We start from the raw sequence: 15,379 nt of genomic DNA on the forward strand, positions 1-15,379 counted from the left end.
ATGAGTCTCTTTGGTTACTAGTCAAATTTACCCTCCAATCTGACTACCCCTAGCCAAAAAACCATGTTGAACGTGACATTCGGTGAGTCTCCTTGATTACTAGTCAAATTTACCCTCTATTTTTTTTTGCTTTTATTTTTATAGATAGATGAGATTGCTGTATTTCTCTCTCTCTCTCTCTCTCCTCATAATGACTGTCTAATGTTTCTATTCAATCCCCTTCCTCCTCCTCCTCCTATTAATTCTTCCTTTTCTTATCTTCATCTGCTTCTTCTCCTTCTTCCTCCTCCTCCTCCTCCTCTTCCCTTTCTTCTTCTTCTTCTTCTTCTTCTTCTTCTTCTTCTTCTTCTTCTTCTTCCTCCTCCTTCTCCTCCTCCTCCTCCTCACAGTGACCCCTAAAGATTCATGGCACCTTTCCCTTCTCACACACCGCATTTTCTCACTCTCTCTCTTTTTCTCTACTCTCTTTACCACATCACACCCCCTCTTTTCTCACTCTTTTTGTCTCCTCTCTCTCTCTCTCTCTACCACCTCACACAGTCACACAGACACACAGACACACACACACACACACACACACACACTCCCTCTCTCTCTCTCTCTCTCTCTCTCTCTTTACAGTTAAACACATCCTCTTTACTAACTCCTCTTTTTCTCCTTTTACCGGCACACAAACCCTCTTTTCTCTCTTTTTTCCTCACGTCTCTCTTTACCCACAGTGAGAGAGAGAGAGAGAGAGAGAGAGAGAGAGAGAGAAAGAGGGGGGGGGAGTGGGATGAAGCAGCAGCAAAGACAAGTGATGGATGGGAAAGGAGAACGTGTGTGTGTGTGTGTGTGTGTGTGTGTGTGTGTGTGTGTGTGTGAGTGAGGGAGAGAAAGAGAGAGAGGGAGATACATGTCTCAATCGGATTTAATGTCATTAAGGGGGATTACACCCTGCTAATTACTACCGGTCACTTAGTAGGCTTCAAAGACAGGATTAATGGAGATTTACTGAGGAGATTTATCTGGATTTAATGGAAGGATTAATTGTAGTGTAAAGGCTTTGTTACTTGGATTATTTTCATTTTATTTTGTTCCGTATTTCTTGAGGCCAATAAAAATAACTGTGTGTGTAGAGGGAGGGGATGTGGTGTGTGTGTGTGTGTGTGTGTGTGTGTGTGTGTGTGTGTGTGAGAGAGAGAGAGAATGGAGTCGGGCAGGTCGACATCCTTACGAATATAAAAGTAAAATGATCATCACGTTTTATTATTTTTTTATATCAGTAATTTCCTTCATTAACATAAATACAATACTTTGACTTAATATGCAGACTAAATCGCTCTGAAAAGGGAGTTAAGAAATATCAAAAGCCACATACATGACTCCCAGACTTAAGATAAATGAGTCTAATTCAGATTATCATTTATATCACTAAATTATACCCAAATTCTCTCTCTCTCTCTCTCTCTCTCTCTCTCTCTCTCTCTCACACACACACACACACACACACAAACTAGCAGACGTTACTTCACTTACCTCAAAAAATGAACCCCTCCTCTCTCTCTCTCTCTCTCTCTCACCCAGGAACGGCGCAGTACAAGGAAGAGGAACGTAATATGAGACCAAAATTAATTCCTGGTGGTTTGACCGTGATGAGTTTACGTGGCTGTGTGTGTGTGTGTGTGTGTGTGTGTGTGTGTGTGTGTGTGTGTGTGTGTGTGTGTGTGTGTGTGTGTGAGAGAGAGAGAGAGAGAGAGAGAGAGAGAGAGAGAGAGAGGAAGAGAGAGAGAGAGAGAGAGGTCATCGAACTAAAAGAAGTAATTACATTTTTCTCTTCCATTTTTCTCGTACTAACTGCTTTCCTCTTCCTCCATTACCAGTTTCTTCTTCCTCCTCTTTCTTCGTGTCTTCCTTCTTACTGATTTCTTCCTCTTCTCGTTTGATTTTCTTCCTGTCTTTATTTTAACTGTTCCTTCTACTTCATTTTCTTCTTCTTTATCAAATTACACCTTTCTTCTTTTTCCCTCATATTTCTCTATTCGTCTCCTTTTCTTCCTTTCTTCTTTCGCTCCTTCTTTCCTTCCGTCCTAATTTCATTCTTTTTCACTGCCTGCCTTCATTTCTTCCCCTTTTCCATTTTCTTTCCTTTCCTCCCATCCTTCCTTTCTGCTTTCCGTCCCTCCATTTTTCCTTCCTTCCTTCCTTCCATTTTCTTTCATATCCTTCCATCCTTCCTTTCTCCTCCCCTTCCTTCCATTCTTCCTTCCTTCCTTTTCCCTGATTACCTTCCTATTCATTTTAAGTTTCCTTGAAATATCTCTTTCTTGTTCTATCTTTCCACTGTCTTCTATGATTCCTTGATAATTGACAAAATTCTCTTCATTTTATAATTTCCTTCTATCTTTTCTTCCTTCCTTCTACCCTCCCTCCCTCCCTTCATTCCTTTCTTCCATGTTTCCTCCCTCCTCCCTCCCTCCCTTCCGTTCTTCCTTCCTTTCTTCCTACCTTCCTGATTTCCTTTTCCATTCTCCTCTTCCTTCATTTGCTCCTCCTTTCCTTTCCTCCTTCCCATTTTCCTCTACAATTTACAACCTTCATCCTTTCCTGTCCTCGCTCTCGTCCTCTCCTTTATTTTTCCTCTTTTATTGCGTTCCACTGTTTCCCTTCCTTTCTTCCCTCTCTTTTATCTCTCCTCTTTTTTTTTCTCCCTTTCACTTTCACTCTTTCTACTGCTATTCTTGTATCTTTACATTCTTCCTTATTTTCCCTTCTCCTTTGCTTCTGTTTTTCCTACTCTATTTTTTCCCTTTCCTGCATTTTCTTTTCTTTTAACCTTTTCAGTTCATATCAGACTCTACGTATGCTTGTGTATGTATGCATGCATTTCTAAATCTATGTATCAATCAATATTAAAACCGGTAAAACAATTAACCTATATACCTTTCTACCTACCTACCTACCTGCCTATCTACTAACTACCTACCTACCTACCTATAATATACTTTCCCTCTATTCAATCACTCATTCAACTCCCATGTCTAAACTCTGCATATTAATCGTTACTATTTTTAAAAATTCTTACACACACACACACACACACACACACACACACACACACGTGCTGAACCGGCAAAATATGGTGAAGGAACTTTAAAATCTTCACAATAGGCTATTTTATCTTATTTATTTTTTTATTTTTGTTATCAATTCAATTCATTGAGTTCTTCCATCTTCCTTTTTTTTTTTCATTTTTCCCTCTTTTCTACATCTCTTTCCTTCTGTCCCTCTCTTCTCTCCTTTCGTTCTCTCTCTTCTCTCCCTTCTTCCTCTCTCTTTCTGTCTCTCTCTCCTCCCTCCTTCTCTCTTAATAAAGAAGCTTGTCGTCGCTGTCATAATTCTTCTTTCTCGCTCTCTCATTCTCTCCTCTCTCTCTCTCTCTCTCTCTCTCTCTCTCTCTCTATCTATCTATCTATCTATCTATCTCCTATTGTTCCTCTTCCCCTCTATCCTCCATTCTCCTTCTCCCTTGCTCTTCCCTTCCATACATATTTTTTATTTCAATTTCATCTCTCTCTCTCTTTCTCTTTTATCCCCCTCCCTCTCGCTTTCTCACATTCCTGCTCTTTGTACACAGTCAGTCTCTCTCTCTCTCTCTCTCTCTCTCTCTCTCTCTCTCTCTCTCTCTCTCTCTCTTCCTTCTTCCCCTTCGTTTTTCCCCCTCTCTTTCTATCCATTTTCAACTCTTCCATATATACTCTTTCTCTCTTTATCCAATTACCATTCTTCTTTCTTCAATCACACTCTTTTTCGTTACAATCACTCTCTTTTCCTTGTATTCTCTCTTTCACTTTTTTTTTCCTGCTTCTCTTCTGGTCCTTCCTTGTGTCATCCCCTCTCTCTCTCTCTCTCTCTCTCTGTCACACACACACACACACACACACACACACACGCACACACAGCTCTCATTCTCTCGTCAAAGTTCTTTTATATCCCCTTTCCTTCCTTCCCTCCCGCCATTATTCTCTTTCTCTTCCCTCCTCCCTTCTCTCCTTTCAGTTTTTCTCCCTCCGCTCCCCTCCTTCCAACCTACCTCCCCTCTCTCTCTCTCTCTCTCTCTCTCTCTCACCTCGTCATCTTCCTTGTTCCTGGAGTGAGTTTGTTTTCATTTGCGCGGCTCTACATAATTACGGTCAGGGGTATTTTCCTCCCTTCGCTCTTCCTTCTTCCTCCTTCCCTCTTCCTCCTTCCCTCTTCCTTACTCGTCTCTTTTCTTCTTCCTTTCTCTCTCTCATCCCTGTGTTATCCTTCTGTCCTGTCTTCTTCCTCTCATTCCCGTGCTATTCTTTCTTTCTTCTCCCTTCCTTCCCTCGTTCCTTCTCTCCTTCCATTTTTCCTACCTACTTTCCTTCCTTCCTCCATTCGTGTCTCTTCTCATTGCTTTCCTCTCATATCCGTTCCTTTCTCTTTTCCACTATGCAACTTTCAGCACTTTTTCTTTTTTACTTCCATCTATCCTCTCCTATCGGTGCTCTCTTCATTTCTCCCTTCCTGTTTTTCCTTTCCGTCTTTTCGCCTGCCTTCCTTCCTTTCTTTTACTCTTACTCGTGTTTCTTTCATTTCTTCTTTCTCTTCCTTTCTTTGTGTTATGCATTTCTATTTTTTCCTCGCTTTTTTCTACATTTCTTCCTCCTTCATTCTTCCTTTCTTCCTTACGTTATCTCTTTCTCCTGCCTTCTTCCTTCCTCCTTCCCTTCTCTTTTCTTCCTTTCTTCCCCTCATATTTCCTCCCCTCCCCCTTTTTCTCCTCCCCACGGTATTCTCCCCACCATTTTCAATTTCATCACGGAGGAAGGCGCAAGGTCAGTGAGTGCTTTCAGACGTCCTCAAAAGTCACACTGGCATTTCCCCCTCAGCTCATTTCCACTTCACAGGCAGGGAAATGCGCCTCAGACTTACATTAACCTAGTGAAATCCGGCACACTCGATCCCTAGACTTATTTGAAGCTCGTGGAATTTCGTTAACTTAATTTTGAAGGAGTGATTTTTGGCACTGCATAAACTATAAATAAATACTGGACACTCCACAGATTTTCAAGAAGATAGTGAAATCTGGCAAACTCGATCCCGAGACTTATTTGAAGCTCGAGGAATTAGCTAAACTAATTTGAGTTAAAGTTTATAGATTAAAAGATATATCACTGGGTGGTGTAATTTGGAAAAGACCAGAGATTTACCGTACAAGGTGGTGAAATATGTCACACTCGATCGTTAGAATTATTTGACGACCGAGGAATTTCGCAAAACATTCTGAAGACGCGAAATTTGGCCTTGGGAAATGAACAACAACTAAAAGACTCTAAAAATCTGGCAGAGTCCCCAAATTTAAAGCAGGGTAATGAAATTTCCGAAACTCGAAATTTTAACTTATAAAATGGTAGTGCATTGGGCAACTTATCGTATTTTAATCATTTCGTCAAGGGTTACAAAGACATCCAGGATTTACTGTACAAGAAGGTGGTGAAATACGGAGGGTTGTATCACTAGACTTTTTGATGGAAATGGAGACTGACCTCGTATTCCCAGACTTATTATTAATTCTGGAACTGCGTTAAACATTTGGCAGGTTATTTCCCTAATTCTGAGGATGTGGTAGGAAATGTGTCAGAAATTTCATGGGGTTAGTGTCTGAGTCATTCTGAGTCATAAATACTGTTACAACATGGGTCAGATTCTCAGCGGTTATAAATATGCGATTATTGAAGCCCTCAGAGGCGAAAGTGGTCTCGCGCATGATTCCCTTATAGGATAATTATAGAATTTTGTTAAATGTATATCGTATTGTATGTCGGAGTAGTGAAACGTGGCAAAACATGTCCGTAGATTTTTTTCCACAATCTCATTTTTCCAGAGAAAAATATTTATACCATCATAGGAATATTATATGGTTTTTACCTTGAGAGAGAGAGAGAGAGAGAGAGAGAGAGAGAGGCATAAAGTAAATGAGAAAGGAGAAAGAAGAAACGTCGAGGATGATTCTCCTGGGTCTCACATACATACATCTGAGGAGTGAGAGTGTTTGCTGAGGAGGTAAAGAAGGAGAGGAGGGAGAAGGAGCGGCGAGAGAGAAAAAAAAAAAGAGGAGAAAAGACGAGAGAGGAGGCCGGGGGTGAAGAATGAGATACGGACAGAAAGTGGAGAGGAGAGAGAAAAAGAGAGGAAGTAAACAGAGGAAGGAGCAGATAAAGAGGAAAGAGAGAGGCGGGTATAAGAGAGGAAGAGGCAAAGATAGAAAAGAGAGAAAATAAAGAGGGAAAGAGAAAATGAGAGAGAATGCAGAAGGAACGTGAAGGGAAGGAGAGGGAGGAGGAAAAGAGAAGTGGAGGGGAAAAAAAAAGAGGAGCTGGAAGGGGTAAGGGGAGAAAAGAGTGGATTGGAGGGAAGAGGAGTTGAATAAAAGATAAAGATAGGACAAAAAGAGGGGCGAGAAAGAGATGGGAGGGTAAAGAGTGGAGGGGGAAAAGAGACAAAGACATTAAAGGAAAAATGAGGAGGAGGAGGAAGAGGAGGAGGAAGAGGAGAAGGAGGAGGAGGAGGAGGAGGAAACAAGAGACATATGTCTGAGAGAGAGAGAGAGAGAGAGAGAGAGAGAGAGAGAGAGAGAGAGAGAGAGATTGGGGAGGATGGAAAAACAGAAGAGTCTAATATCAGTGAAGAGAGAAAAAGAGGAGAGGATGAAAGGATATGAAAGGGCACAATACAAAAAAGAATGAGTGTTTGCTTGAGAAGACAGTAAGAAGAAGAAGAGGAGAAGGAGGAGGAGGAGGAGGAGGAGGAGGAGGAGGAGGAGGAGGAGGAGGAGGAGGAGAGAGAGAGAGAGAGAGAGAGAGAGAGAGAGAGAGAGAGGAAGCAAAGAAGGGAGTCCAAAATTTTTCAAAAACAGAATAAAAGATGAAAAATAATAAAAATAATCCGTAAATTCTTATAGTTCCTCTGTTAAAATTTTCATGCTTTTTTTTTTTTTAAATAAACTTTTTGAGGAAGGTATTCATCAACTTCTAAGGAATAAATTAAGTGTCTTGACCTACAATAGACTCCATGGAAGAAAGAGGTAGGAGGGAGAGGAGGAGAGGCGGAGGGTGATAAAAGGAAATGAAAAGGAAATGCGAGAGGAAATGAAAGAAGAGAAGGAGGAAGAGTATGGGTTATTCTGTGGGGTTCGCATACATACATTTAAGGAGTGAGAGTTCTTGGTGAGGAGGTGAGGAGGGAGAAGAGAGAAGCGAAAGGAAAAAGAGAGGAGTGGAAGGAAAAAGCGAGGAGTGGAGGGAAAAAGAGAGGAGTGGAGGGAGAAAGAGAGGAGTGGGAAGAGGAGAGACGAAGCTGGATGTAAGAAAGAGAAACTAGGCCGAAAAGGAATGAAGAAGGAGAGAAAAGAGAGAGAGAGAGAGAGAGAGAGAGAGAGAGAGAGAGAGAGAGAGAGAGAGAGAGAGAGAGAGAGAGAGAGAGAGAGAGAGAGAGAGAGAGTGTCGTGGAAAAAAGAGAGAAGTGGACAGACGACGTTGGATAAAAGGAGAATCTGGGTCAAAAAGAGGAGGGGAAAAAGAGAGGAGAATAAAATGGAGAGAAAAAGAGAGAGGAGGTAAACAGAAGAGGGAAGTGAGAGAGGATGAAGAAATGTCAAGGATAATTCTCTGAAGCATGGCATTCATTTATCAGAGAGAGAGAGAGAGAGAGAGAGAGAGAATGGGATAGGAACGAGGGGAAAAATAAAGAAGTGAAACAAAGAGGGATGTAGATGAAGACAAAGTGAGGGCAGGAGGGAAGGAAGGAAGAAGAAAAGGAAAGGAAAGAAAATGGAATTAAGTAATGAAAGAAGGAAGGAAGGAAAGAGGGAAGAAAAGGAAAGGAGAGGAAAGAATGAATGAACGAAGGAAGGAAGGAAGAAAGGAAGGAAGGAAATAGGCGAGAGGCAGGGATAAACGGTAAGGAAGGAAGGAAGGAAGGAAATAGGCGAGAGGCAGGGATAAACGGGAAGGAAGGAGGAAAACGGGAGGGCAAATGGAGTTGAAAAAAGGAAATAAAATGAAATTTGGAATATAGGAAAAAAGAAAATTGAAGAGGCAAAGACTAAGTAAATTAAGGAAGGAAGGAAGGAAGGAAGGAAGGGATGAATTCTGAAGGAGAGGTGGAGAGCATTTAGCTACCTAAGTATTCCTTGTGTCTGGAAGAGGCCTTTGTCTTGCAGTGGAGCAACAAGCACTGATGATGATGATGATGATGATGATGATAAAAGGAGGAAGTGGAGGATAAACATAATGACTGATGATGATGATGATGATGATGATGATGGTGATAATGAGGATGGAAGTGGAGATGGAGGAAGAACATAAACATAATGAGTGACGATGATGATGATGATGATGATGATGATGATGATGATGATGATGATGATGGTAATAAAACTGATGATGATTAGAATGACGAAACATACGAAAAAAGGCGAGAAAAAATAAATCAAACGAAAAAAGAAACTACGAATTATATGCACAAGGTTAGCACGAAATTTTTTGGGAAACACCACAAATCAGTGAAATTGCAGCGGTACGAACACAGTATTTCAACAGCCATTATATTAAAAACTCATTAATCATCGGATGCACCAGATATTTAAGCTCAATTTTTTCCAGCTGAACATTTTAATCCGCTTAGATAATGAAACTGAACATTCATTATTAACTGGGGATTTTTCTGTTCATTTTTTAGGATTTATTTTTATTTAACTGGATTTTTTTTAATTTTTGATTTATTTGTACCTAACGGGATTTTTTGTAAATTTTTAGGATTAATTTTTTTTATTTAACAGGATTTTTTTTCCTATTCATTTTTTAAGATTTGTTTTTAACGGGATTTTTTTTCTGTTCATTTTTTTGGATTTATTTTCTATATAACTTGGGATTTTTTCTGTTCATTTTTTAGGATTTATTTATATGTAACTGGGGATTTTTCCTGTTCATTTTTTGGATTTATTTTTATTTAACTGGGGATTTTTTGTTCATTTTGTTGGATTTATATTTAATTGGGGATTTCTTCTGTTCATTTTTCTACTTACCCGTCTATCTATCAGTCTATCTATCTGCCAGTCTATCTATCTATCAATCTATCTATCAGCATCTATCCACATACCCAAACTAACCACATTCTCTTCCTCACAGATCTCAAGCTGACTCGCCCCACCCACTAAACCCCCCCGTCCCCACCACCCCCCACCACCCCACCACCGGCATCATGGGCGTGCGGGCGTGGGTATGGGCGTGGTGGGTCTGTGCGTGGGTGGCGGAGTCTGTGGTCACGAATTCGAGTCCCGGTTTGGTGGCTGAAGGACCTGGGATGGACGCTGGTAAGTAAAAAAAAAAATAATAATAATAAAAATAAAAATAAAAAGTTAAGAAATTGCTAAGGAATGATAGAAGAAATATATAATCCTTTTACTCTAACTTGGCCTAAAATTTCCCTCTCCCCGTCTTGAATGCTGAGCTGTAACACTAAAATGAAGCTTGATAATGATGCTAGTCACGAAGAAGTGCTCTGGTGTTTGTTAGTGGATATTATTAAGAGAGAGAGGAAAAAGACAAGGAATGCGAGAATGAGAGAGAGAGAGAGAGAGAAAGAAAGAGAGAGAGAGAGAGAGAGAGAGAGCGAGAAACCACCTGGCCTTAAAGGTGTATTCTCTAATGGAAGGAGGAGAGTGTCAGGGAATAGAGTTTATTTACATGTTACTTGGAGGGGAGGGGAGGGAAGAGGAGGGGAGGCGAGATGAGATGAGATGAAGGCGGTGGAGATGAGGGAGGGGAGATGAAATGAGACGAGGTGTCGGGAGGAGCAGACAGGGAAAGGAGGTGGAGGAAAGTAGAGAAAAAGAGAGAAAGAGGAACGAAACGGAAGGGAAGGGGATAAGAAAGGGGGAAGAGGGAATGGGAAATCGAAAGAGAGGGGGGAGAAGTGTGGAAGGAGGGGGGGAAGGGGGACGGGGAGAGAGAGAGAGGGGAAAAAAAGGGAGAGAGAGAGAGAGGAAATGGGGATGTGAGAGGGAGAGGAGAAGGAAAAATGGGGAAGCAGAGGCATAGGAAAGGGGGAAAGGGGGGTTTGAAGAGCTGGGAAAGAAGAGGTGAAGGGGAAAAGAGGTTAAAGGAAAGATATGAGAAAGTCGTGGGCAAAGGAAAGGAAATTGAAAAGACTACTACAGGAAGCAGGAAAAAAGTGTAAATACAGACAGAGAGAGAGAGAAAGAGAGAGAGAAACAGACAGACAGACAGAGGTAAAATAATGATATAGAGGAAATAAAATAACTAATAAATATGGAGATTGAAATAAAGAAATAACACTTGTCATGAGAAAATAAAGGGCAAGAAGAACGGTAAAAGGGAAGGAAAATACGATAAACAACAAGGAAGGAGAAAAAATGGACAAGGTATGCACGAAATTAACGATAAATAAAGGACACTAAAGGAATGAAAAGGACAGGTGATTAAAAAAAAAGGTAGAAGGAAATAATAAGAGAAGAGGGAGAGGAAATAACCTGAAGAGAGAAGAGGCAGGAACAAGGAGAAAAGAGGGGGAAAGAGAAAGACAGTGAAGTGAAAGGCAGATGAATGGAAGCCAGTAAAAGATGATTAACTCAATGAACACGAGGAAGACAAAAAGGAAGTGATGGACAAGCGGGAATCAGGTACAACAAAAGCAAGTGTATGGAAGCAGATGGAAGACGGTAATATATAAATAAATAATAAAATATAAAAATGTGAGAAAGAGACGCGATAGAAAGGAATCCTGCACAAATCTATCTTAGCTGAATTACTCATTGCCTGTGCGGGGCTGCCGACAGGTGAAAATTATAACCGCAATATATCATAAACATAGTCAGCAGGGCACAAGGGTTATTACATATAGTTACGTGCATTAGGATTGTAATTAAAGGAGTTATGAACATAACAAACATCTGTAAATCACGATCATCGTCATGAAACTCCAAACATAATACCGTCCACACCCAGTCATATAACACAAATCTTGCGTAAACACACACACACACACACACACACACACACACACACACACACACACACACACACACTCACACACACACACACACACACACACACACATATATATATATATATATATATATATATATATATATATATATATATATATATATATATCTCACCTAACCACATAAACAACCCACATCAAGCCAATTAAGCAGACCTACACGTGTTCCCACCACCAAATAGCGGGGCAGCAGCGGCAACAAACGACCCACTTAGGAATTAGCAGTGCAGGCAGCGTGAAGCCACCCCCTCCTTGCCAGCGCCTGTGTCTAGACAGTGTTTAGCTAATTCTCGACTCCATTACCCGCCTTCCTCACTCCATTTGCATCACACACTCCTAATTTATGCCTTACCCCACTCCTTCCCCCTCCAAGACTCGCCTCGCCTCCCCCCCCATTCCTCCCCCACGTCCTTCCCTGCCCCGCCCTCCTCCCCACACAGGCTCTTCCCTTCTCCCTCTCCCAGATACGTCTATCCTCCCCATCCTCCCAGACTCTCCCCTGCCCGGGTCTCCCTTCCTCCTTCTTATTGCCCTCTCCTACTTCCTTCTTACCCCTTTCCTTCCCCCACCTCCCCTCCTCCTTCCTTCCTCCCCTCCCATATTTCCTCCTCCCCTCACCTCCCCGTTCGTCCATGCTCCACTCCTCTCTTCCCTTATACCCTTCAGCCCGAGAACGTGTATCTTACTCATGCTCTCTACATACGATTTTATTCAGCATGGAGGGATTTTTCGCACTGGAGGGATTTTTCACACTGGAGGGATTTTTCGCACTGGAGGGATTTTTCGCACTGGAGGGATTTTTCGCACTGGAGGGATTTTTCGCACAGGAGTGGTTTTTCGCACTGGTGGGATTTTTCACACTGGAGGGAGTTTTTTCGCACAGGAGGGATTTTTCACACTGGAGGGATATTTCGCAATGGAGGGATTTTTCGCACTGGAGGGATTTTTCGCGCAGGAATGGTTTTTCGCACTTGTGGGATTTTTCACACTGGAGGGATTTTTCACACTGGAGGGATTTTTCACACTGGAGGGATTTTTCGCAATGGAGGGATTTTTCGCAATGGAGGGATTTTTTGCACTGGAGGGATTTTCCACACTAGAGGGGTTAGACAGCCGTCATTAATCCCCTGAACACAAGAAAAAATCGTCCGTGGATTTAAGAACAAAATGAGACGTTGTATTTGTAAGAATCACGTCTTAACTCTTTCCGTTCCCCCTTTTCTCTCTCTCCTCCATCTCATCTCCCTTTCTTCCCCCTCCCCCTCACCCTCCCTTCTCCAAACTCCAATCCTATCCCTGTTTCTTGCTCTCCTTCCCTCCCCTCCCCTCCCTTTCCCTTCTCCTCCAACCCTCTCACCTCCACCACTCCCTTCTCCTCCCTACCCTTGCTTCTTATTTCCCTTCCGTTCCCTCCCCTTTCCTTCCTTTCCCTTCCCTTCCCTTCTGTCCTTCCTTTCCACCCCAATCCTACATCTGATTACTGCTCCCTTCAACTCCCTTCCCAATCCCTCTCACTCCCTCCCACTCCTCCCTACCAACCTATCTTACCTCCCTCCTTCAGTTTCCTTTCCTCTCCTTTCCCTCCCCTCCTCTTCTCTCCTTGCACCCTCATGTCCCTCTTCGACCGCTTTTTATTACTCTCCTCCTCCACTTCCCTCTCCCTTTTCCTTCATTGCCCTCCCCTTCTCTCCCCCTCCATCCCAATCCTACCTCTCATTCTTGCTCCCTTCCCCATCCTCTCCCCTCCCAATAGCTCCTCTCTCCTCCCTTTTCCTCTCCCCCAATCCCTCCCTTCACATCCTTCCTTCTACTCCCCACCTCTTGTCTCTTCCTCCCCTCCCTATCCTTCCCACCTCTGTTTCTGCCTTCCCTCCCCTATCCTTCCCTTCTCTACTCTCTCCCTCTCTCCCCACCACACTCCTCCCTCCCCCTTCCCTTCTCTACTCTCTCCCCACCCCACTCCTTCCTCCTCCTCCCCTCCTCTCCTTCCCTCCTCCTTCCCTCCTCTCCTCCCCTCCTTCACGGTAAAATGTAGGAGGCAGGATCTAAGGGTCGGTGGCTAGCTTGAGGAAGAAGGAGGGGAAGACTCGTGGCAAGTTAGTGTGGCGGAGAGGTAGGAGCAGGCAGGGGAAATTTCTCTCTCTCTCTCTCTCTCTCTCTCTCTCTCTCTCTCTCTCTCTCTCTCTCTCTCAGGAATTTAGTCTGAGGGGAAATGATGGTGATGAAGAGGATAACAATGATGATGATGATGATGATGATGATGATGATGATGATGATGATGATGACGATGATGATGATGATGATGATGATGACCGAGCATGAAGAAATGGCTAATCGCATGATACTTACACTGGATGAGGCTTAATAGATTTAATACAAAGCTAATTAACTCTAACCTGTGCCCTCGTTCAATAAGAAGGCTCCCTAACACCTCCTACCCAGCGATTTAGTTTGGGATCCGGCTGGTTAATATCACTTTGTACCTTATTTATGCAGAGTATGGCGATATTAGAATAACTTATCACAAAAGACGACAGACGCGTAAAATAAGCAGAATAAATCGCTTAGTTAGAGGTGTTGGGGAGCTTCCATACATCTTCCTTAGTGATGATGATAAGAACATAACAAAAGAAACGTACGGAAAACAAAAGCAACAAAACAATAAGAAAAATATTAACAGAAATGCTAACAGTATAATTAAACAAAAAGTATTCATTACAATTCCACCGTCATTATCATTATCATCATCATCATCGTTATCATCATCATCATCATCATCCTCACTATCCTCCTCCTCCTCCTCCCCCTCCTCCTCATCATCATCATCATCATCATCATCATCATCCTTAATAATAATAATAACAATATCGCCACTAACAGCTAATTGTAATACCAAAATCCTCCACAGCATTTCCATGACTTTACACACACACACACACACACACACACACACACACACACACACACAGAGTCGCATCAAAGACAAAACCACTCACTGACCAACCATTCAGACTGAAAAAAAAATCAATTAAAAAAAAAAAGAGAAAAAGCAGCCTACTCATTTCAAAATCTATTATAACCCGGATGAACTAATGGCAATGAAATGTGAGCGAAAGATTAAGAGAAAAAAAATGGACTCAATAATTTCGCCTCAGTTCCTGCTCGAAATTTTAAAAAGTATCGTATGATTTTTTTTTTTTTCGATGAGATTATTTTTTTGGAAATTGGATTAAAAAATATTGTAGTTCCGGGTATCTTATTTTTTTTTTGGTGTGAGGATGGGTTGGTGGGAGAGAGAGAAAGAGAGAGAGAGAGAGAGAGAGAGAGAGAGAGAATCCCATAAATCCTACCATACACCCACAAACATCAAGCCAACAAAATTAAAAAACTAAAACTAAAATAAATAAATAAATAAATAATCTCTACATCCGCATTACTCCAATTCGCGCTTTCAAAATGCTCGCCTCTCACTTTTCAAAAAAAAAAAAAAAAAAAAAAATGTTGCTATAGTCGGGAAAAAAACATAAGCTCTCGTTTTAATGTGTTTACGTGGGGTTTTATACAAGCTCTTTTCTTTATATATATCTATGTGTATATATGTAAAAATGTGTGTGTGTGTGTGTGTGTGTGTGTGTGTGTGTGTGTGTGTTTAGTTTTTTGAGGGGGGTTATGGTTGGGTGAAAAGGATGTTGAGCCGGATTCTGTATATTTATTTGGCAATCCTGTGGGCTCGTGTTTTTTCATTTTTTAAATCTATACTTTAGTCCGAGCGAAGGTCAACCACAACACGCACCTCGATTCCAATCCTCAGGGGGTGATGGGAGAAAGGGGAGGGGGAAGGGGAAGGGGAGGATAGGGGAAAGGGAGGGGGAGGGAGGAGGAGGAGGGGGGAGGGGAAGGGGAAGGGGAGAGAATCTACTTTTCTCTCCTTACTCCTTCTTTATTTTCCTCTCCTTCCTTACTTTCCTCACCTTAATCCATCCTTACTTTCCTCTCCTTCCTCACTTTCCTCACCTTAATCCATCCTTACTTTCCTCACCTTAATCCATCCTTACTTTCCTCTCCTTACTCCATCCTCACTTTCTTCTCCTTCCTCACTTTCTTCTCCTTCCTCATTTCCTCTCCTTACTCCTTCCTTAATACATATTCCTCTCCTCTCCTTCCTTCGAAATCCGATCCTATAGCTCATTTATTTTCACTTTCTTGTCTTTTTACGCACGGAAGAAGGAACCAAAGGCCAGAAGCCCACAACATTGTTCCCCCCAAGAAAAAAAATAAGAGGCATAAA

General features: G+C 42.0%; 1 protein-coding gene across 1 annotated transcript in view; it reads left to right on the top strand.

Moving 5' to 3' along the window:
* Positions 1-9,267: 9,267 nt before the first annotated feature.
* Positions 9,268-15,379, top strand: part of LOC145391033 (uncharacterized) — a 153,965-nt gene continuing 147,853 nt past the window's right edge. The window contains exon 1 of the mRNA XM_080265765.1: positions 9,268-9,379. Within this exon, the coding sequence (XP_080121891.1) occupies positions 9,268-9,379 (112 nt within the window). The remainder of the gene's footprint in view (positions 9,380-15,379) is intronic.

This window comes from Coenobita brevimanus, chromosome 16 (genome assembly GCF_032717465.1).
Source record: "Coenobita brevimanus isolate Jiangsu-jjx chromosome 16, ASM3271746v2, whole genome shotgun sequence".
NCBI classification, from domain to species: Eukaryota; Metazoa; Arthropoda; class Malacostraca; order Decapoda; family Coenobitidae; genus Coenobita; species Coenobita brevimanus.